This window comes from Cajanus cajan, chromosome 9 (genome assembly GCF_000230855.2).
Source record: "Cajanus cajan strain Asha chromosome 9, NIPB_CcT2T_4, whole genome shotgun sequence".
In the NCBI taxonomy this organism is placed as follows: Eukaryota; Viridiplantae; Streptophyta; class Magnoliopsida; order Fabales; family Fabaceae; genus Cajanus; species Cajanus cajan.
This window is the reverse complement of record NC_138525.1, coordinates 21,990,658-22,013,807: the sequence shown is the minus strand read 5'-3', so window position 1 is coordinate 22,013,807 and position 23,150 is coordinate 21,990,658. Positions and strand designations below refer to the sequence as shown.

Genomic DNA, 23,150 nt, shown 5'->3' with positions numbered 1-23,150 from the left:
CTTATAACATTTGAATAGTTTGCTTGTAATTCCTTCTACATGGACTAATTTAAAATAAACTAAATATTATAGATAAAGAAAATATATATTATAGGGACTAAAACAAAAATAATAAAAAATTAAATGAAAAAACAAGAATTTTAACATCATTCAAAAAATTATAAAAACTAATATATATTACAGAAATTAAAACATATTTAAACCTAGGAACTAATTTTCAAAGGAAAATTGAGTTCAAGCCCATGTGATTCTGGGTATAGGTCGCATCAGCTTAATCATCTTAAGCAATTATTAAATTGCTATTTGTAATTGTAAGTCAAAGCACTATATATTGCTTTAAATCAATTTATTGTTAGTAATGTTACAAAAAAAAAAAAAAAAAAAAAACTATTGTTAGTCACAGCAATAGTGACAATAAACTTATAATTACCATACACAGAATTAACGGGGAGTAATTAAGCCCCTCTCCGGAAAAAAAAATATATATATAAATTTTAATTTTTATAATAATATCATCTTATAATTTATTAATTAATTATCAATTTTATATATCAAAGTGGAGTCTTTTATTCTTGATTAATATTCTCTTTCTCAGTCTAATACGTCAAATCTCATACATATTGAATATTACATTGTCAATTTTTGTTTTTCCTTCATACACTGAATATTTTGCATTGCCATTTTTTTCTCAATTTTTTATATGATTTAAATTATTTTTTTTTCTTAAAAAATGATTAAAAAAATTAATTTTAGTTATATATTTTTTTATTCCTCAAAAAATATAAAATATTATTTTTAATTCCTATTATCACATGACACTCATTAATTAATTACTTATATATTAAATAGATCAAGACTTATTGAGTTTAACTTTACATTTATAAATTGTAAGTTTATAGAAATAAAACGTTTTGATATCACTAACTCAATAAATTAGGAATAGATAAATATAAGGTTAAAATTAAAAGTTGACACAATTATTTATTACTTGATTTAAGTATTATTTCATCTATGATAAAATAAATTATTCATTCTTGATACAATAGTTTATATATATATTAAAAATGTACAAAATTTTGTAATGTCATTCAATAAAAAAAATTATTCAAAATAAAGAGTATTATTAATTAACTTTAAACAAAGTTATCTTAAAAGTTATTTCGAATGTTCAAAATTCAACCAACTCTATCGAAAAATCAAAAACAGTCCAAAAATTCAAAAGTCAATGAAAAAACAATTTATTACTTTTTTTTTTTAACTATGTGGTTCAGTTTAGTTTGGAGTTTGAGAATTTGAAACCGACCTCAAATAAATTGAACCACATTATTATGTAAATATGTCTTTTATTTGTAAATGTATAATGTAGGTATACAACATTCACACTAATATAGAATGTGTTTTATAAAATTGTATGTTACTAAGATGTATTTTTTTATTCCCAAACATACATTATAATATATAATGTATTTTATGTAAAAGATATTTTATAAAATTGTAAGTTAATAGATTAAATTTTAAAATAAGAATTATAAATCATTTATAACGTTAAAAAATAATAACTTGATTATATTTTTAGTCCTATAAACTTATGATAATTTGTAATTAAGATCAAAAGGAAGTTTAAAGAATCAAAAGATGATCTTAAATTCCTTGAGGTGTTATAAGTTTTTATGATAACAAATAAATTTTCTAAATAGATTAGAGTTTTATAAAACACTTTTTTACGACAACAAGAAGCCATGAGTTTCTCTAAAAAGAGACTATTTTATATAAAACAAATGTTATATTTCATCTGTAAGACGAAGTGCACTAGATGAAGTGAAAGATGTAGAGTAATGCTATATTTATTTCTCATTAAAGAGTCAGATTATACTTTAAGAAGCATTAATACTTAATTCCTTAACAAATCAAATGGAAAGCTTCCTCGAAGAAAATGAAAGCTTTCAAAAAGGGGGATGTCAAATCGTTGTGTCAGGAAAGAAAGAGTAAATCCCAGATATCACGGACAAGACACTGAAAGAGACTACTTGTACTAGCCCCAATTGCTCTACACTAACACCACTCTACGACACTCAAAAAAGAAGAAAGAGATGATAAGTAATTGTCTAAATCAGATAGAAGGTACACATCTCTTATCAGCATTTAATGCTTGCATTTAAATGCATCAACGATAATCCCTATGATCAGTTAAGAAGAAAAATGAAGCAACACCTGAAGAAATATGAACGCTTAAATTTGAACATTGCTGCAATGGTCACCTTCTCTAAAGCTACTATATAAGGGTCAACCCCTCAAACAAACAAAAACAATGCACAACATGAATAAGGATTAATGTTATATGAATGATGAAGTAAGAAGAGTGTGCAAGCAAAACAAAAGAAAAGAAAGCGTTGAAAATAAAAGCATCATACACAGAGAAAACTCACGCAATGAGAAATACAAAGTTGAAGCTCTACAAAGAAGATCTCCATAGCAAATCTTGTATAAAGTTTTTTGTATACTACTTGTGCCTAATTTGCGTAGCATCACATCTAGAAGAGACGAAGCTATAGTTGTAACTCTTATCAATTGTATTTGTAAGGATTGAGCTTCGAGAGGCTTGTATAAAGAATACTTAGTGTTTTAGCTTGAAGAGGCTTGTGCAAAAGAATACTTAGTGGTTGAGCCCAGAGAAGCTTGTTGAAAGAATACTTGGTTTGAGCTAGAAGTGACTTGTGAAAGAATACTTGTATCTTGTTGAAGATGGTGGAACTCAATTTGGTTGGATTGAGAACTGGACGTAGTCTCTGGGTTGAAGACGAACTAATATAAAACACTTGTGTCATTTCATCTGTCTTTAGTACTTCGTCCGATCACATTTCAGTACTTCATCTGTTTACATTTTTCACTACTTCAATGTAAAAACAAATACAATTAACAAGAGTTACAACTATAGTTTCGTCTCTTCTAGACGTGATGCTACACAAATTAGGCACAAGTAGTCTACAAAGAACTTTATACAAGATTTGACATCGGGAGCCATGAAGGGTCGCCGAGCATGGAGTAACAAAGAGCATAGGTTGCTCTCTTTGACCTATATGTTGGGCATGGGATGGTTTTCTTTGGGTGTGGGAGCTCCAAGAGCTCATTGTTGTAAATTTGTCCAACATGAGTGTAGTCATGTCAAGCGAGGTACTTCTAAAGAGCAATGTGTGCTTTTTGCATGAATTGCGTCAAGCATAGGGGACCCTTTGTTAGGTGTCACCCTACATGTGAATAGGCACTTATGTTATATAATGTGATAATGTTTTAGAGGCATCTAGTTAAGGGAATACATAAAGAAGTATATAAATGGTTAAGGGTAAATCTTGATATTTGTGCTTATGTATTGAGGTTGATTAACAATGATGTATGATGTGTTCATGTGTGTGGTTGTTGGATCGAGCGCTTACCACTAGGCCAAAAGCTATTGTTGCGGGTTGCATCAATTGTCCCGTGGTGGAGGCTAGGTGGGCCAAGTCACTGTCGAATCATGGCGCTTGGGCTACTGCGCTCTTAAGTAAAAAGAGTTGCGCCCTGATTATCAGCTATAGCTTTTAGCCTAGTGGTAAGCGCTCGATCCAACAGTGGTCCATGTGATAGTCATGCAACGTGAAGTCTAAGCTGAGGCTTAGTCAAGATAAAGTATGGGTGTGGATTTCCTAGTAATGATGTGAATAAGATATATGATATGAACTTGTGATGATGATATAACATAATATATGCATTAAGTCCTATGTGACATGCATCATGAGCAGAATGTTGTGTGAAAGGATATAATATGGAATACAATACCAAAAAATGTCTCCTTGTATAAACTTGGGGATTCATGGCCTTGTAGACAAGTTGGGAGTGGTAGCCCTAGTTCCACCTTTATGTGTGCATGTGATGTAACTTGTGTAACACCGCTATCTCGACGTGCCCTAGTATATCAACTTCTAATGCATAGTATTGTGGTGACTTGACCATGCATGTTTTCCTAGGCTACTACATGTGTGCCTTCAGGCAGGGTTAGTGTTTTACTAGCGTTACATGCATGTAAACTACTAAAATTTGTGTCTAGCATTTGCGTGAATCTTGCACTTGTTGATATCTTGAGTTATTTTAGTTTTATTTTTATTGTTAAGGTTGTTAATGATATATGTTATGCTAATTTTGCGTGACTATCCGACCATATCTAACACTAATAGTCAAAGTGAGATGTTTTTCACTTTCATTTCTTCTATTCTTGTGTTTTTGTGTATGTTTTGCAGGTGAGGATCATGTTGATGATGGTGTTGGAGATAAGGCTTAGGCCTTATGTTTTAATGATGGGTTGAGCTTTGATAGTATGTGAGATTGGACTTTAATTAGGCTTTCATGTTTTCTTTAGTCTTTATCATGTTTAGGACTTATGTTAGTTCTTGGATGTAATGACTTGTTTAGGGATGACAAAAAAAATCTACACTCGTAGGTATTTACGAATAATATCTGCTATGAATAAAAATGGATATTGTTAATGGGTACTCATAGGTAACGAGTATGAGTATTTTCTATACCGGTATGTTAACAAGGCAAGGATGGATATCATAGTATTCGTACTCATGGATACCCACTAATATTCAATTACTTAATTTATGCAATTTTTTTATACTAGATGTGTATGATAAGGGGTTTTGTGCAAGTTTTTTTATGCAAGCTTTTTATACAAATTTTATTTATACAGGGTTTTATATGCTAGTTTGTTTTTTTAGTAAATACCTACGAATATTCATGGATATCTACAGATATTAAAAAAATATTGCGGGTAACCACTTAAGGAGCACCTACGTGAATATAGAAACGAGTATGAGACACATATTTATCTAACATGGAGGGTAGTGGGCATATACTACCCTTACTCATCCTGCCCTATTAACATCCATAGACTTGTTTAGTCATTTTTTTTTAGTATTTCTTTAGTTATGACTTATGATTTACAAATGTGATTTCCTCTATCCGAGAGTTTTTACAAACTATTTTACATTTATCAAAGTTATTTTCATACTCTTTTATTATCTCTTCAATAATTTATAAGAATGTTAGTATGTAGGGGAGAAGGTGCACATTTAGTGGAATGGTTAATTCAAACGAGACATGTGTTGTGTGTCGTGACTACATATTATGTGTGTACTAAGATGATTTGTTATGTTGTACTGTGTTATTTGAATTCTTGTTTAATATGTTTACTCTTGTGTATCTGTAGTATGATTGGTAGGAATAATTGTGTCGTTGTTGATGCTTACTACAAGAAAAATGTAAATTTTCGACGGAAAATTTCTGACGAATATGGATCCGTCAGAAATTTCCCACGGAATTTTCCATCAGGAATTTTCCGGCGAAAATTTCCGACGGAAATATAAATCTATCGGAAATTTCCGACAATAACTTTTCGACAGAAAATTCTGTCAGAAATTTCTGACGAAAAACAATTCTGTCGGAAACTTCTAACAGAAAATTTCTGACAGAATATTCTGTCAGAAATTTTCGACGGATTTATTCCATCGGAAATTTCTGACGGAATTTTCCGTCAGAAATTTCTGACAGAATTTTTTGTCGGAAATCTTATTTTTAATTTTTATTTTTAATTTCTTTTTTTAATTTCTTATTTTTAATTTGTTATATATATTTGTAGTATTAAAAATTTTATATATCTTTTAAAGGTATAAATATATATTATAATTATTTATTACAAGTTTTTTATATCTACGATTAGTATTAAAGATGAAAATAAATTAGATCATACTATATTTTATTATAATTTACTTTGTTTGAACCTAGTTTTCTTTAAAAATATATATTTTAAGTATGACTTATTTATCTATCATAAACAATTTTTAAATGTTTGGGTAGAACTACAATCATAAAGACTTATTTTATAATAATTTAACACTATTAAAAATATAAAAATAAATATGTTAAATTTATAAAAATAAAGTTTAATTTATTTATGATATAAATATGTTTTTAATATCTAATATATATTTTTATTTTATCAAACAATTATTTGTTTTAATATATTACATTATATATGTGAATATTAAGATATATATATATATATACATATATATTATAATTAAATTTTTAAAAAAAAAAATCATTATTAAGAAATTTTTTTTATCACATGAGAATTAATTTCCTTCAAAAATTTGACAGATATCAAATAAATAAACATTTTTTCTGAATCTATTATTAGAATATAAATTTTTTTTTTAAAATATATTATTTTTTTAGATAAAAAATTATGTATATGTCAAATAGTAGTGAGGGAAAGTGCTTCACTATTCCAAACGTGCAGCTGTCCATGTATATATATGTATGTGTGTGTATATATATATATATATATATATATATATATATATATATATATATATATAATATAGGGGGTTATAATTATACCGGTGTAACTTTTACTAAGTATTATGCCGCTCTGTAACTATATTAAATGTAAATTTTATAAATCCAACCGTTAAATTGAAAGTTCATATCACTTTATACGTGTATATCAAATTTTGTTAAAATTGAACAACAACTGGAAGATAATCCAAGAGTTCATATTTTAGTGTATTTTGAAATGAATATATTACATCAATTTTGTTTTATAAGAATGAAGTATCAAATCATCTTGGATTAATATAAAGTTTTGTATATATAATCTATAAGAGATATGAACTTTCAATCTAATAGTTGGATTTACCAAATTCACATTTAATATAAAGTTATTGAGCGGTGTAATACTTTGTAAAAGTCACATTTAATATATATATATATAATTACAATGGTATAAATTTTACTAAGTATTACACCGCTTAATTACTTTATATTAAATGTGAATTTTGTAAATTCAACTGTTAAATTGAAAATCTTTTACTCTTAAATCATATATACAAAATGTTATATTAATCGAACATGATTTTTTATAAAAAAAAAACATTAAATCTGTCGAAAAATTTATATTTTCGATGAGAATTTTTTTGTAGGAAAAACTATATTATTGATAGAATATTTCAGACAAATTTATATTTGTCGAAAATGTAAGAACTGGTTTTAAATTTGATATGAAAATATTATGGTATAATTAGATAAGATTTTAAGTTAGTATTTTATTAATGGTTGATAATTAAAAAATAAAACATGGATAAATACATTTTTTGAATTTTATATGTTTGATTTAAGATAACTTACAAAATAACTCTTGGTAAAGTTATTCTGCTCAATAACTCATGGTGTGTGTTGAATTTCATCGATCCAATTAATTGTTAAATTAAAAGTTATTAAATTTTACTAATAATTAATATAAAAAAATTAATTAGTTTTGGAATAAATTATTTGCTAATTAACAATATAATTGAAACATTAATTATTTTAAATTATTTAACTAAAATCTTATTGACAATTTACTATATGATCTTAATATTTTTGTATAACTAATATCTGGTTTTAAATTTTATATGAAAATATTATATATAATTAGATAAGATTTTAAGTTAGTATTTTATTAATAGTTGATAATTAGAAGAAAAAAAAAGGATAAATACATTTTTTGAATTTTATATGTTTGATTTAAGGTAAATAAATATGTTAAATTAATTAATAATTTATTTAAAATATTAAAATTTAATTTATAAGTATGTAATAAATAAATATTTATAATTTTATAAATTATATTATCATTATAAATCATAAAATTAAATAATTTAAATTATAGTTTTAAATAAAAATAAGTAGATGTTAATTATAAAAGTAAGTACATATAAATAAAGAATAATTAAATATATTATTATTATTATTATTATTATTATTCGTAATATAAAATTATTATATATTATTATTATAGTACAAATATAAGATTGTATATTTGAGGATGACTTAAATGAATTAATTTGTACAAGTTATACTGACAACATACATAGACATTTCGGTAACTTACTCATCAGAACTTCACAGTTAAGCGTGCTTGACCTGGAGTAGTACTGGGATGGGTGACCTTCTGGGAAGTCTCCTAGAAATTGCACAAGTAAGCATAAAACATGCTAAACAATGAAATATTGTGAAATAGAACCCTTGAGAGGTCAAATATGAGAGTTGTTACATTAATAAATTTATTAAAATTAAAAAAAAATTATAATTTCTGACAGATTTTTCCGTCGGAAATTTTGACAGAAATTTCTGATGGATTTTTCCGTCAGAAATTTCTGACAGAATTTTCCGACGGATAGTTCTGTTGGAAATTTTTGACGGAATTTTCTGTCGGAAAATTCCGTCAGAAATTATTTCTGACAGATTTTTTTTTCCGATGCCACTTTTTCCGACAGATTGAAATCCGTCGGAAAAAGAAAAATCCTTCAGAAATTTGCCTATTTCCATCGGAAATTTCTGTCGGAAATCAGCATTTTTCTTGTAGTGTTTTAAAGCACTAGCATGAGTGATAAAGACTGATAGAGTGGGAGTTGTACCTAGTTGATTGGAGAGAATGCAACGTCATAGTCTACTCATGTTTAAGGAAAGATATGATCTAAATTTAGTCATGGAGTCGTTGACTGGAATGGAGAAAATCATTAAGGTTATGTTGCTTAGAAGGTTAACCTTACTACATCACTACAAGAAAAATATAATTATTTATGAATAAAATCAGTAGGTAGTAAAAAATTCATAGGTTACTCAAATTTTCCATGGGTTATCGACGAACAAAAATTCATAGATAATCAACTTGAAGGTAGCATTATCGATGGATAATTGAATTTGTAGATAACTATCGACAACCATTTCCATGGACTTTTCAGTGGAAAATTACCTACGGATGAATTCGTGGGGAATTACCTACAAACACATATATGAGAAGTTACTTACAAGCTTATCCGTGAGAAATTATCTACAAACTTATTCATGGAAAGTTACTCACAAACATATTCATAGGAAGTAACCTTTTGACATATCCATGGAAAACTTACCCATAGATAAATCCATGGGAAGTTACTTTCGGATTATTCTATATAAAATCTATGGGAAACTACGTTTTATCCCATTACGAGGACCATAATGTACAAGATCTATTGAGAAACTACCTTTTTCAAAATTATTGATTGAAAAAATGATTTTATTATGATATTATTTATCTATGGAAAAATATATAGGTAAATTATTGTAGGAAACACTCCCGCTAAAAGGTGTCAACTTTTTCGATCAATTTTGCCCATGAAAATTTTGTGGGTAACGTCTTTTACGGTTACCTATGACTATATATGTTATTGACTGATATATCCGTAGGTAACTGAAATTTATCTAGGAAAATTAATCCATAGGTAAACTTTTGTAGATAATTAGGCATTTTCTTGAAGTTTCATGTTGGCTAGTGATGTACATTACTGGTGGGAGGGTTCTTTGTAGTGGATGGTGACTATTGGTACACTTCTTAACTAAGAGAACTTCAAAAGGACTTTCTTGGAGATGTATTTCTCGAAGGATGTGAGGAGTTAGGAATAGGTAAAGTTCATGGAGATGGAACAATAATATGATTATGGAAAAGTATGTTGACTAGTTTGATGAGTTAGTCTGGTACTATTTTCACTACCAGAGATAGATAGTTAAGAAATTTCTAAAAATATTATCATTAAAAAAATAGTTAAAACCATTTTCGTTAATAAATAGTCCTTAAATCACCCTCAATTAAAAGAATTATTTTAATTTATATTTTAATTGAATTTAACATTATTTTAACAGTTATTAGTAATAGTTCTCTCTATATATAAATTAAACCTTAAAGCTTAAACCCTAGCCCCAAACCATAGACTTGAAACCTTGAACCTTAAACTCTAAACCTTAAAAAAGAGAATAGTGGGAATAATGAGTTTTGAGAAAATATATTGCATATACAAACACATTGGATATAGAGTACATGGAACAAATTACTTCACCTATCTTTTATTGTTCAAATGCAAGTAGTCTTGTTGCACTCACTACTTAATTAAAAAATAGTAGTTTTCTTCTTTTACTTTTTTTTTTGAAATAATAATGTTTTACTCTATTTGCAGCCAAAAGGCCATGGATGTGGAACTTCACAAAATAGATTAAAATTAATATATCCTCTTGGTGTATCCTCTCCTAATTGGCACGGCTTTGTCCATACATTTTGGTCATTTTTCCTTTAAACCTTGAAGTTTAGATAGTAATAAGGGATGAGATTATAGTTACTTTGTTTAATAATTCATCATCTAATTAAATCTCAATGATTCAATCATTAAATTAAAAATTCTTAATAAGTAGATCAAGTCAACCATTAAATTTCAAGGACTTTCTTGGAGAAGTGTTTTCCAGAAGATGTGAGAAGTTAAAAAGAGGCAGAGTTTATGGAGCTAAAACAAGGATATAGGACTCTGGTAGAGTATGTTGACAAGTTTGATAAGGTAGTTTAGTATTATTTTCACAATTAGAGATACAAAGTTAAGAAATTTCTAAAAATGTTATCTATCACAAAAATAGTTAAAAACGCTTTCGTTGAAAAATAATTATTAAATCACCCTTGTTTAAATGAATTATTTTAATTTATATAGAGAGAACTATTATTGATAATTGTTAAAATAATGTTAAATTCAATTTAAAAATTAAAAATAATTTGTATGTGTATTCATCAATATATGAAAAAATATATTGTTAAAGAGGTTGTGAAAAAATCTAGAAAAATATTTTTATTAAGAAATAATAGCTATGAACACTCATTAAAGAATGATGCCTAAAAGTATTCTAGTTTGATATAATTATTCTAATCTAATATATAAGGATGGTATGACAAACTAAACTTGTAACCCTTATTGGAAAATGTGCCAATTTGATTACATGTGGAAAACAAAACGTAGAAGATTATCTTCAAAGAAGAATGCATGTGAAGAATAAGAAGGAAAAATTGCTCCACATGCGACCTATAAGTAGAATTAACAATTTGAATCAATCTAACCCAATCCATTTGGGTTGATCCAACTTAGTCAATTTAGTTAACCCAACTTAGTCTATGGTAGACCAATATCTCATGGGCCACTTACTTTTTTAAATTAAAAAATAAAAATCATCATAACAAATTAACTTTTATATAACAATGTACTATAAAATATCAAAATATATTACACGATGATAAAAATAAAATAGAGTAGAACAATAATAACTATAAATAAGTGCTAAAAATTAAAAATTAAATTCAATGTACATAAAATATTAACCTTAAAGTAGACATTAACAACATATGTATTAAATTTGTCATTTGTAATTTTATCAAAAATTAAAAAACAAATAATAAAAAATGTGCTAATAGGTTAATCTAACAGACAAGTCAACAATTGGCTTAAGCTAGATCAAAATATGTTCAAACTTAAATTTTCACAAAACAATTCAACTCATACATGAGACTAATCAAGTCAACCTATTAATCTTAACTCATTTTGACAATTCTACTCACAACTTGCACAAACCACATAACGAGTACTATCTCACTAGTTTTGTTAGATGGGTGATGACTTATAATTTTTTATTTTTCTAATTTTACTGCAAATGTTGTATCAGTTCAAGTATTTTTCATCCTAACAAAAATGTTCCTTCTATGCATTAACAAAAGGGGTGATGGATATTCATAACCAGCCTCGTCTCACACTGAATCAATTTAGTCTTAAAGAACTTTTAATGGGTTTAAGAATTAAAATTGATGCATTTTGAAAATAAATTCAAATTATACTTTGTATCATTCTCGTTTGATCTAATGTCATATATTATTTTAAAAAAAAAATTAATGTGTTAAATTATGTATGAATAATATAATTTTTTGACTTAGGTCTTGTTTGAAAGAGTTTATAAACAACTTATCTAGACTTATGCTATAAGTGCTATTGAGAGTGGGAGAACTTACAAAAAAAAAAAAAAAAAATCTTATGATTGTTCTGAAGGATGTTTTTAACTTGTTTTTTTTTATAAATTTTATATGATAGCTTACGAGAATAGTGTATATGCATTGCTTGTCTTGTGAAAAGACCCAACTTCAATCCTATTAGGGCCAAAAATATAAAGGGTGTGTACTTTTTTTCCTCAAATAAAATATTGTTTTTGTTTCTTCATCCTCATTAATAATATAAACATTAACTTGTACAAAAAACAAATTATAAATTATACTTAGGCTTCCCTTTACTCTGATAGGGGTGGCAAAACGGGCCCGCCCGCCCCGTTTGGCCCGCCCCGCCAATGGCCCGCCAAAAACGGACCGGGCCGGGCTGGCCCGTCAATGAAAAATGGGCTGAAAATGTTGGCCCGTCCCGCCTAAGGATGGGTTGGCGGGCCGGCGGGCCAGTCCATGTACCCAAAAAGTATTTTGCAAAAAAAAAATATATATATATATTTTGTTTAAATAAAAAAAATGGAAAAAAAATTATAAAAAAAGGAATCATTGCTTGTTACCATAAGTACCAGGAGGCACACATAAGCACTTGGCACAACACTTTTTGCAGAAGAACAAGCACGATTTCTTGTACTGTGTCTTTGAGCATCTAGTTGTGCAACGTAGCCCGCATTCTACAGTATGCATTCACCAACATGTACCAATATTAATTTCATTTACTTAAGAAAAATGTTAAAAATGACAACTAGTGAATTAACGGTAATTATCAAAATAACATTGGGGTCAGGAAGTAGTGAAATGGGCTCTGTTGGGCCTGATTTTTTTGGCTCCTCGGTGGCTGGAAATGGGCTCTGTTGGGCCTGATTTTTTTTTTTTATATTAAGCCTATTATTTATACTAGCCCAATCACTAAATTAGTAAATCACCTATGCGGGCTTAGCGGGTTGGGACGGGCCAGCCCGCTATTTGGCCCGCCAGGTTGGCGGGCTTGGCAGGACGAGCTTGGCGAGTTAGCAGACTGAAATGATAGGCCCGGCCCGCCAATATTTGGCGGGCCAGCCTGTGGGCCACGGCCCATTTTGCCATCCTAACTCTGAGGGCAAGTTAAGAATAGCAATTTTGCCTTCATTATGGACAGGATAAACAACAAACTAACGGGTGGAAGCAAAAGCTACGGAGATGTCCAGGCAGAGCTACATTAGCAAAAGCCGCCTTAATTGTCATACCTACTTACACGTGTAAAACTTCTGGTTCCCAGAAGGAGTGTGCGATGTAATTGACAACTGTGTTCGCTGATTTGTTTGGGGGAGACCAACCAGCCATTGGGTCAGTTGAGAAAATATTATTAAGCCAAAGATAAAAGGTGGTCTTGGCATAAGGAAAGCCAGGGATACAAATATAGCCTTAATGGGAAGCACACTTGGTCTATAATGCACGAACCAGACAAGTTGTGGGTCAGGTTGTTGACCACTAAATATTTGGACAATCACCATATCTTGCACACAGACCTAAAATAGGGTAGCTCCTACTAGGGGTGGTCAAAAAATTATATTAAACTAAATTATTGTAAAAATTAAATTAATTATAAAAAACTAAAGTAATTTTTATAAAAATTAAACTAAACTATATTTGAATTTAGTTTTAAAAACTAAACTATTATAAAAAGTAGTTTAGTGTACTTTAATTATTAAAAAAAACTTATAATTAAGAAATGTTCTAAATAATTAATTAGAACTAAACTAATAAATAATTAAATTGGATTAAAATAGAAAAAACAATTATTTTTATAAAAATTAAATTAAAATAAATTTTATGTTCAATTTTATAAATCTAAAACTATTTTTTAAAGAGCAGTTTGTTTGACCAAACTATTAATAAAACTGAATTCTTATTATTAATATTTTTTTCGTAGCTTTTTAATTTTGTTTATTGCTCACTTTTGAGTCGGTATACTAGTGGTTTAGTGCTATTGTGCACAACTTTACATTTTTTTTATTAATTTACAGGATTAAAAGAAAAAAATTAATTTTCATTTATTAATTGAATAAAAATTTATATACCTTTCGTAATTATTACTCTTTCAATATTAATATAATTATTATAAAAATTTAAAAAATGTATTATATATGTATGTACAAACTTCGCTCTTTATTATCCAAATAATTTTATTTTTGATGCTAAAAAATATTATTATTTTAATAAAAAATTATAATATTAATTAATTGAGTTTAACAATTGAGTTTACAACATTATAAAAGTAACGGTATACATTTTTATAATATTTTTTAAAAGTCATACTATTTTGTAAAGAATGTATTAACTTAAAAAAATAGTTACATGTAATATTTAGATATTATTTTTAAACTTTTTATTTAATAATTAATAAGATCAGTAAATTGATTGAAAATTAATAAGATTTGATTGATTTTCAAAAAATATGAATGAAAGATCTATCATGTGGACTTTTATCAATGTTATACTTGTTTTACATTTCAAATTATTTGAAATTTAATTCATAATTAATATCAATGATTTGGTAACTCAATTTAAAAATGATGATTTTAAATTATTTTTTTTAATGTAGTTCAATTTAATTTATAGTTAATAATAATTTAATTTAGTTAATATTATAGTTTAGTTCAAATTTCTAGAACTATAGTACACTAAACTAAATAATAGTTTAGTTTAGTTTAATCAATATTTATTTTAGTTCAATTTAGTTTGATGAACTATTTATTATAATTCAGTTTAGTTTCTTTTAATTTAGTTTAATTTAGTTTAATTTAATAATTTGAACACCCTAGCTCCTACACCTGGGCCATAATTATTAAAGCAACACATACACTCAATTCAAGCTTTATTACTCGTGTGGGGAAAGGAAACATCTCCTTTGGTATACCAAATTTCTGGAAGAGGAATATCTTAGGGAGCTTGTAAGTTACGTAAATATACGAGACTTTGACCTACTGCTAAAATACATTTTTTTAAATGGAGAGTGGCAGTGGAATAATCTTGCTAGATAGATCCCCCCAATATTAGAAGCAAACTCATTACCCTATGCCTAAATGATGATACTGAGGATAATATTATTTGGGTTGCCTCCACGGATGGATTTTACACTATGACATCTCCATATAGATGGCTAATGGACGAAGCCAATAATGCGAATTCGCGTACACTTGGTCTTGGATATGGAAATTAAGTGTGCCTAAAAATATCAAGTTGTTTGTGTAGCTCATCGTCCACGGTAAAGTTCCTACCAATGCCTTTAGTGTGTACAGACATATTGTTGTAGATGCCTCTTGTCCTAGATGTGGAAGTCATCAAAAGGAAAATTTTCACCTATCTTATGACTGTCATGCATCCAAACACATACGAAATGTACTTGGAGTTGTAGAGCAAGTTAAACATGATGAAAATGATCCATTCGAGTGGCTAAAACATCATGCAAACAATACATATGGCCTTAAATTCATTATCAAGATTTGGCTGATATGGAAGGCCATGTATGCAATAGTTTTTTAGAACAAAAATAGGCCAATATGAAAGATAATTAACTAGGTTACAACCCTAATGAACAACTTCTCCTCTTTGCTGGGAAACAAGCAAAGGGACAACTACAAAACATGTGTCTTGGTTACCTCCACTGGAGAATTTTGAAAACGTCAATCTGGATGGCAGCTCCTTGGGGAACCCTGAGAGATCAGGATTTGGTGGTCTTCTTAGAAACCATTGTGGCCAATGGATCATGGGTTTTCTAGAACGTTTGGCATCACCATCAACCTGAACACAGGGCTATGTGGCTTATATCATGGTCTCCATGTCGCTTGGAACAACTAGTTTCTTAATATGGTTTGTGAGTCTGTTTCACTTACTACAATTGAGCTAGTGCAACAATCTAGCCTTAAGTATCACTCGTACATGAGCATCATCTCCAAGATTCAACAGCTAGTATCCTTTAATTAGAGTACTCGCATACAACATAACTACAGAGAAAGCAATACCTACGTAGACTGGTTAGCAAAGCAAGGCTCACCATCGGAAGACAAATTTTTAATGTGGGAAAGGTGTCCTCACTCTATCTATCCAACTCGGGATAGATGCTCTTAGTACATGTGACGTTAGAGGATAGTTCGTTTTGCTTCTTGTGTTTTTTAGAGCGTGTGGCATCACCATCAACTTGAATGCAGACCTATGTGGCTTATATCATGGTCTCCATGCCGCTTGGAGCAACAGGTTTCTTAATATGGCTTGTGACTCTGTTTCACTTACTACAATTGAGCTGGTGCAACAATCTAGCCTTAAGTATCACTCGTACACGAGCATCATCTCCAAGATTCAACAACTAGTATCCTTTAATTAGAGGACTCGCATACAACACAGCTACAGAGAAAGCAATGCCTACGCAGACTGGTTAGCAAAGCAAGGCTCATCATCGGAAGACAAATTTGCAATGTGGGAAAGGTGTCCTCACTCTATCTACCCAACTAACGATAGACGCTCTTAGTATATGTAACGATAAAGGATAGTTAGTTTTGCTTCTTTTTATATTTTTCCTTTCGATAAAAAAAAAGTATAAATATTCATTGGTAATAAATTTGTCTTATGTCTACTTTTTCACTAAAAATGTGATTTAATTAAATAAACCTATAATTTTATATGTTAGTAGTAATTTATTTTATTCTTTATTTATTATATTTTTATGTTTCCTCACGCAATGGTATGCAAAATATTGTGCTGGAGTTTTTAATAACAATACATTAATTTTATATACTTATTTTTTTATACATGCGAATAGTGAATCTTTAGCGCATATGTAAACTCGTTACCAATCCCACAAACACTCCTAAAATCGGAGCATTAGTACTGATGCACTGTTGAATTTGAGAGAACAACATAATCAGTTGTCCACTGTAAATCACCTGGCATGGTGGTGCATGCTAGAACTCGTCTTCAGTTACAAATTACTAAGTTCTTCAGCAACTCTAACCACCGCGCGTGCCAAAGATATCCTTCAGTTACAAAGGGATAACACTCATAACTGCTGGCAGTATAAAATTTTATTGCAATATAAATGAAGACTAAATCCCAATTCCCAAGCGAACAGAGAATCATGGGACGTTCAGATACTTATCCTTATCACAATGGACATATATTATTGAGTCGAAACAAGTCAAGAAGTTGAGCTCGTGAAATAAACTATACAATATACGGACCCGTCCTTTCAAATTATTACAGTACCACAAACTTCTTATTTGTTCGTATGTCTGCAACTCTTAGAAGCTAGGGTTGTCACCACCAATCTTAGATGCTCGGCTTCAAGTTCAGGTGAGATGCTATCTTTTGGCCAAGAGTTCGATCAGCCTGCACAACAAAACCATCCATGAATATCACATGAGCACCCAAATGAAGATTCATTTTTTACGCTCTCGAGCCTAAAACTTTTTTTCGGTTCAATGGTGCCACCACTGGTGTGGTCCCGACGTGTGAGTGTCTACAATGGGCCAAGATAGAAAAGGAAGGAATATGGGTAATAATGGGAAGGGGTCAAGAAAGTTTAGGATCAAACCATTACACTATGTCCCGTGACCATTGTCACATGAACTGTGTCAAGGGAGCTCTTGAGCCCATAGTTTACAATGGCAATTAGCGTATGTAAAAAACTCACCTGAGACCAGTATGATATCCAGATGCTGCGGATTTCATGGGTGACACGTGGGTCAGACAAAGCATCAACCCATCGGCGAACAAATCTTTCTTGCCTGAAAAGAAATCAGAAAACAGTAAAGGATGCCCGAACATCACACAATGCCAAAAATATCTTGTATTTTGATCATATCAGTAATTTACAAAAAGGAACCTGTCAGAGGCCCAGGATCGGTATCTCTCTCCAGGTTGCTTGAAGTTGTTCTCCTTCTCAATTATGCACTGCAATAAGCAAGAATTGTTGACACATTCCTTTGCTAATGAAAGAAGCTCTTAAAATTTTTATAAGCATTTTTCTATATCTTATAATTTGACGTATAGAAACATGATAATTTAGCTTTAATATGCTCTTAATCTATACTGATAAATAAAGGGGATACCTTCACCCCAACTGCTTTTTGGTTTAAATTTTAGGCTTTAGGGTTTTAGGGCTTAGGGTTTTATTGAGACTGTTCTACCCTTAAATGTCCTTATTTCTTTTTCACCTTACTCACTCACTACTCACGTAACTTCCCTTTACTCTCTTATTTTTTTCTCTATATTTTTTGTTTAAATAAAATAGGCACGAGGTATCTCTTCCCCACTAGTATAAATAAACTGAGTCTTAACCTTTAGAGCATCCATAATGAGAGTTGTTTATAAGTTACTTAACAATAAAATAATATTTGGGTATGTCATATGTGATTTTGAGTTGCTAAAATTAAAGAGTACCTTGTAAGCAGCCATTCTTTATGGGTTACTTAGCATTTGTGTGTGTACATGTAGGAGAGAATATAAGATGTTAAAGAGAGAAAGGATATTTGTGAACTAAACAACTCGTTGATAAGTCTCATTGGAGTGAGATTTAAGTAGACTGCTTAAAATTGAGGTGGCATGTATGGACCTACTAAAAAGATATAGTGGGTTGTTTATTTGAAGAGCATTAGAGACGCTCTTACCCAATTTAGACCTTGCTTTAATAACAATTGATAGCTATTTAACATACCAACGCATTTGTTCTACTTTGTTTCCTCACTTGTCAGATTAAATTTTTAGTGTAATTGCTACACAATATTATTTATCACTGATTAAGGAGAGCATGCCAAATAAAGATATTTTCCTTGTAACACTTGTTGCCTTCTTCAGAAAGTGAACTGATCAAACAAATATTTTATGTCTTGATCACCAAGAAATTGACAAAAACTAACCTTTTCACGCTTCCCACCTAGGATACGAGGAGGAATGGGAACCTTTTCCGCATGACGAACAGGATCATACCTGGAAGGGAAGTAATTGACCTATAAACAGTAGAAGTCAGTCATTTTGGGGGAGATGCAAACAACTAAAGCATAAGTTGAAATATCACAGTAAGAGTTAAGGCCCATCATGTAGTTAACAGGAGAGGATAAGGGAAAAAATAATAATTTACCTCTTCATCCCTGTGCATGAAATTCATGAAACCTTCATGGTGATTGTTGTGATGTGCACACTTGGGGGCATTAGCAGGAATCTGCAGATAATTTGGTCCAAGTCTGTGTCTTTGACTATCAGCATAGGAGAATATTCGAGTCTGAAGCAATTTATCTTCTGAATAGTACACACCAGGTACGATAATGGCAGGGCAAAATGCAAGTTGTTCATTCTCAGCAAAGAAGTTATCTATGTTCTTATTCAAGACCATGCGGCCAACTGGCTGCAGGGGCAAAACATCCTCAGGCCAGGTCTTAGTTACATCAAGTGGGTCAAAGTCAAATTTGTCTTCGTGTTCAGGATCCAATGTTTGGATGTAAAGTTTCCACTCGGGATAGTTTCCAGCAGCAATTGAATCGTAAAGGTCTTTGGTGGCATGACTGTGGTTGGACCCTCCAACCCTAATGGCCTCCTCTTCCAATAGACACTTTACACCACAAGTGGGTTTCCAATGAAATTTGACATAGAGTGCCTTCCCAGCCTTGTTGATAAGGGTATATGTGTTAACACCAAAACCATCCATATGCCTGTAATCTTGAGGGACACCCAGGTCATCAAATAAGAAGGAGAACATGTGAAGGCTTTCAGGATGGTGGGAGAAGAAATCAAGGATCCTCCAATCCTCCTGGATGTGGGACTTGGGATTGGGTTTGAGAGCATGAACCATATCAGGAAACTTGAGGCCATCACGAACAAAGAAGACAGGGAAGTTGTTTCCCACAAGGTCGAAGTTACCCTGCATATGAAAATGACAAGGTATTAGGCATGGAGTATGAATCATCGATGGAATCATTTCCTGAATGAACTCCTCCCTCATCCCAGTTGTATATAATAGAGTAAATTCTACTAACACCCCTGATGTTTCATGAAATTGCAGATAAACTCCCTGCTTTTTTATCCATACACTAGCTCCCCTAAATTGTTTGAAAAACATGACAACAACACTCCTTAGACATTACATTAACCTACCTAATGATTTGAAAAACATTGCACAATGTCTTATATATGGGGGATTGTGTGATCTCACGAAACGTGTGCGTAATTTACTCTAGATAGTAATATATGATGTAGTAAAGAATGAGTTATGAATAAATGCAATGATATATGGTTGGGTGTGGTGACCTCTCTTGTGTAAAATTTGACAGCAAATCCTCGAGGATCCCTCAAGGTTTCAGGGCTGCCACGCTCGTGGATAACAGTGGAGAAACGGACGATGACGGGGGTCTGAACTCCAGGAGCTCGAAGGAAATCAGCACATGTGAGGTGAGAGATGTCATGCGTCACTTCGAAGAAACCCTTTGCGCTAGCTCCCCTGGCATGGACAACACGTTCAGGGATCCGTTCCCTGTCAAAATTTGCAAGCTTCTCCACCAGATGATAATCCTCCAGAAGAATAGGACCTGCCCCAAACAAACCCAGTTTCAATTAATCATTACCTAATTCAATTCAGTGGCACAAAATGAAAATCAAACACACCTCTAGATCCAACCGTGAGCGATGAGTTATTGTTCCAGATGGGAGCACCAGAATTGGTAGTCCAGAAGGGAGAATTGAAAGCGCTCGATGGGCGATTCTGCGTGGAAAAATAAAACACAACACACGCACCAGTCACAGTCACTCACCTCTAATTTTTATCTACCCAATTACTCCATTTTAGGGATAAATTAAAACGTGAAAATTAACCAGCAAGTTGAGAAATCGAATCTGAAAGAAAAATAAACCTTGTAGGGATCCATAGCTCCGAAGACGAGAGAAGATGAGATAGATAGAGATGAATTTAGTGGGGTAATCTAATCACGAGTCTACAGGCACAATTTTATAGAGCCACGCGCGTTTCCTTGTTTCCGATTCCAGTACTAATCCTCTCATCTTTTTTAATAATAGTTTCTTTTCTAGTTATTGTCTCCGCATTACAAGGCCAAATGTTATATTTTAGATTTTTTTTTGTTACAACTTACAAACAACTTTTGTTTTATTTATTTAATCAAAGATTATTTTTATATAATTAAAATTTGGCTTAAATTCAATTTATTCCATGTAGTAGTTTGGAAAATGTGTAAATTTGGTATCTCAATAAAAAAACTGTTGCAAATTCAATCTTTTAATTTTTAAAATTAAGTTATATTGATATATTATTAATATGTCATTTAAAATTAAATAGAAAATATTGATATGATTATAGGTAATGTAATACTACTCAACAATTATTCATTTATGATAAGTTTCATGGAATATTGCTTTTTACTATATATATAATATGTTTCTTTTTATTTTTATTAAAATTTATAATTTATTAAATCATTCTTTTAAAATTAATACTACTAATATCCTACATGGCTAACTAACGGGAAATAATATTATTAACAAACATTCGACGATATTTTTTATTGAATTTAAAATAATATATTAACGATAGATCAATATTATTTAATTTTGAAAATTAAGAGAGTCAAATTTGTAATAAAATTTTTAAGAGAACAAAAATTGCAGATTCAACAAACTATAGGGACCAAAAGTAAATTTAAACTTTAAAATTTATAATAAATAAATAAATAAATATTTTAAACTATAGAGATCAACTTTCTGCGGTGATTTTTGAATTCCTTTCAATCATGCCTCGAGTTCCTTCTTCATACCAAAAATATTCCAAAAGAAATTTTTATTGAAATGAGTAAAACTCACTACAACATTGTGTAAGGACTTAGCTACACTCTCTTTATCCTTATTCCAGGTTTGACAAACAACATCAAAGTAGGATCTCGTGAATACACTATGCCATCTAGAAGCGAAACGGTTTACTCTCTCTAGACGTCATATGATTACTGCACCTCATTAGTAAACGACAATGATTATATTGTCCTTTAACAAGATGCCTAATAGAAGTTAATGGAAATGTCATGTGTCAAGGTTGATCACAAGAGTCTCTATGTAATTTATGAAAGATAATTACCCCTACCCTTACCTGAACATTTCTTCTACCAAGTACATTTTCTACCAAAATAATCTCATTCACTTGCAAAAGAAGCAACTCATGATTGGGAAAACAAGTCATCATGTAGATCAATAAGCGTCAATATGTTATTAAAATTTCCAATGAGCATCCTATTGTGCATCAAGGGGGATTTCCACACATATATACATGTTTCTATGTTGGTAAGATATTGTCTGCTTTGGGCCCAAGTCTTCACAGATTTGCTTTTGGACATCACCCAAAAGGTCTCTCAACCAATGCAGACAATTGTGTGTATATAAATTCACGTACATCTTCTTGTTTGAACGATGTGGAACTTTGCTTACATCCTAACACATCCAAGATAGCATTACCCGTCTAACTGTTCGTAAGTTTTGAAGGTGTGACCAATTCCTATTAGAAGGAATAAGACTAGTAATCTAACATATACTATAGAACAAATCCAAACCATATTTCCCAAATATATGTAAAGTGTTATGCACTGTGGCATAGATTCAAAAATACAAATATATTATTTAAAACCTTTATTAGCTAAACACAATGTCACCTACACGGCCTTGTGATTCTTCCACATCAAGGAACCCATAACTCATATAATCTAAAGGAAGAAGAATTAGAACACAAGAAAATGAAATCTACTCAATGCTTTATAATAAGTTCATGCTTATAGATATGATTTCTCTAATTCACAAAAGCACGAACATTCCACAAAATAATATTACAATCTTTGAAAACTATTATATTAAAATTTTAAGAATAAGAACAAAAGAAGCCTTCGAGGCTACATCAAAATGTCATGGTCATGGGTTTCTGTCATCATGTCAACTTCTACTAAAACAGTTTCCTCAATTGCCAAAATTGTCAACCATGAGATTTAAAGTAACTTCATGGTCCATCTCCCTCGTACTTATGAGTGGATCAAGAGGTTTTGGGGGATCCATAAAATGCATTCAATTCGGGCACACAATCTCAACTAGCATGCTAGTTATAATACCATGGTCACATACAATAGAGGGAGGCTCATGGCTAGCAACCACAATCGTGCCTTTGTCCACACTGGAATAGGCAACAACATGTGGTGTTGTCACAAATTGCCAAGGCCCACTCAAAAAGGAA

The 23,150-nt window shown here is 30.6% G+C and overlaps 1 protein-coding gene across 1 annotated transcript; it reads right to left on the bottom strand.

The window, feature by feature from the left end:
• Nucleotides 1–16,950: 16,950 nt before the first annotated feature.
• On the bottom strand, nucleotides 16,951–20,945 carry LOC109800137 (catalase-3). Its single transcript, XM_020360850.3, has 8 exons — nucleotides 20,785–20,945; nucleotides 20,540–20,636; nucleotides 20,186–20,463; nucleotides 19,023–19,799; nucleotides 18,802–18,891; nucleotides 17,769–17,836; nucleotides 17,577–17,670; nucleotides 16,951–17,272 (listed from the first exon to the last, which is right to left on the bottom strand). The coding sequence occupies exons 1-8, from the start codon at nucleotides 20,797–20,799 to the stop codon at nucleotides 17,213–17,215; spliced, it is 1,479 nt and encodes a 492-aa protein (XP_020216439.1). The 5' UTR covers nucleotides 20,800–20,945; the 3' UTR covers nucleotides 16,951–17,212.
• Nucleotides 20,946–23,150: the final 2,205 nt, after the last annotated feature.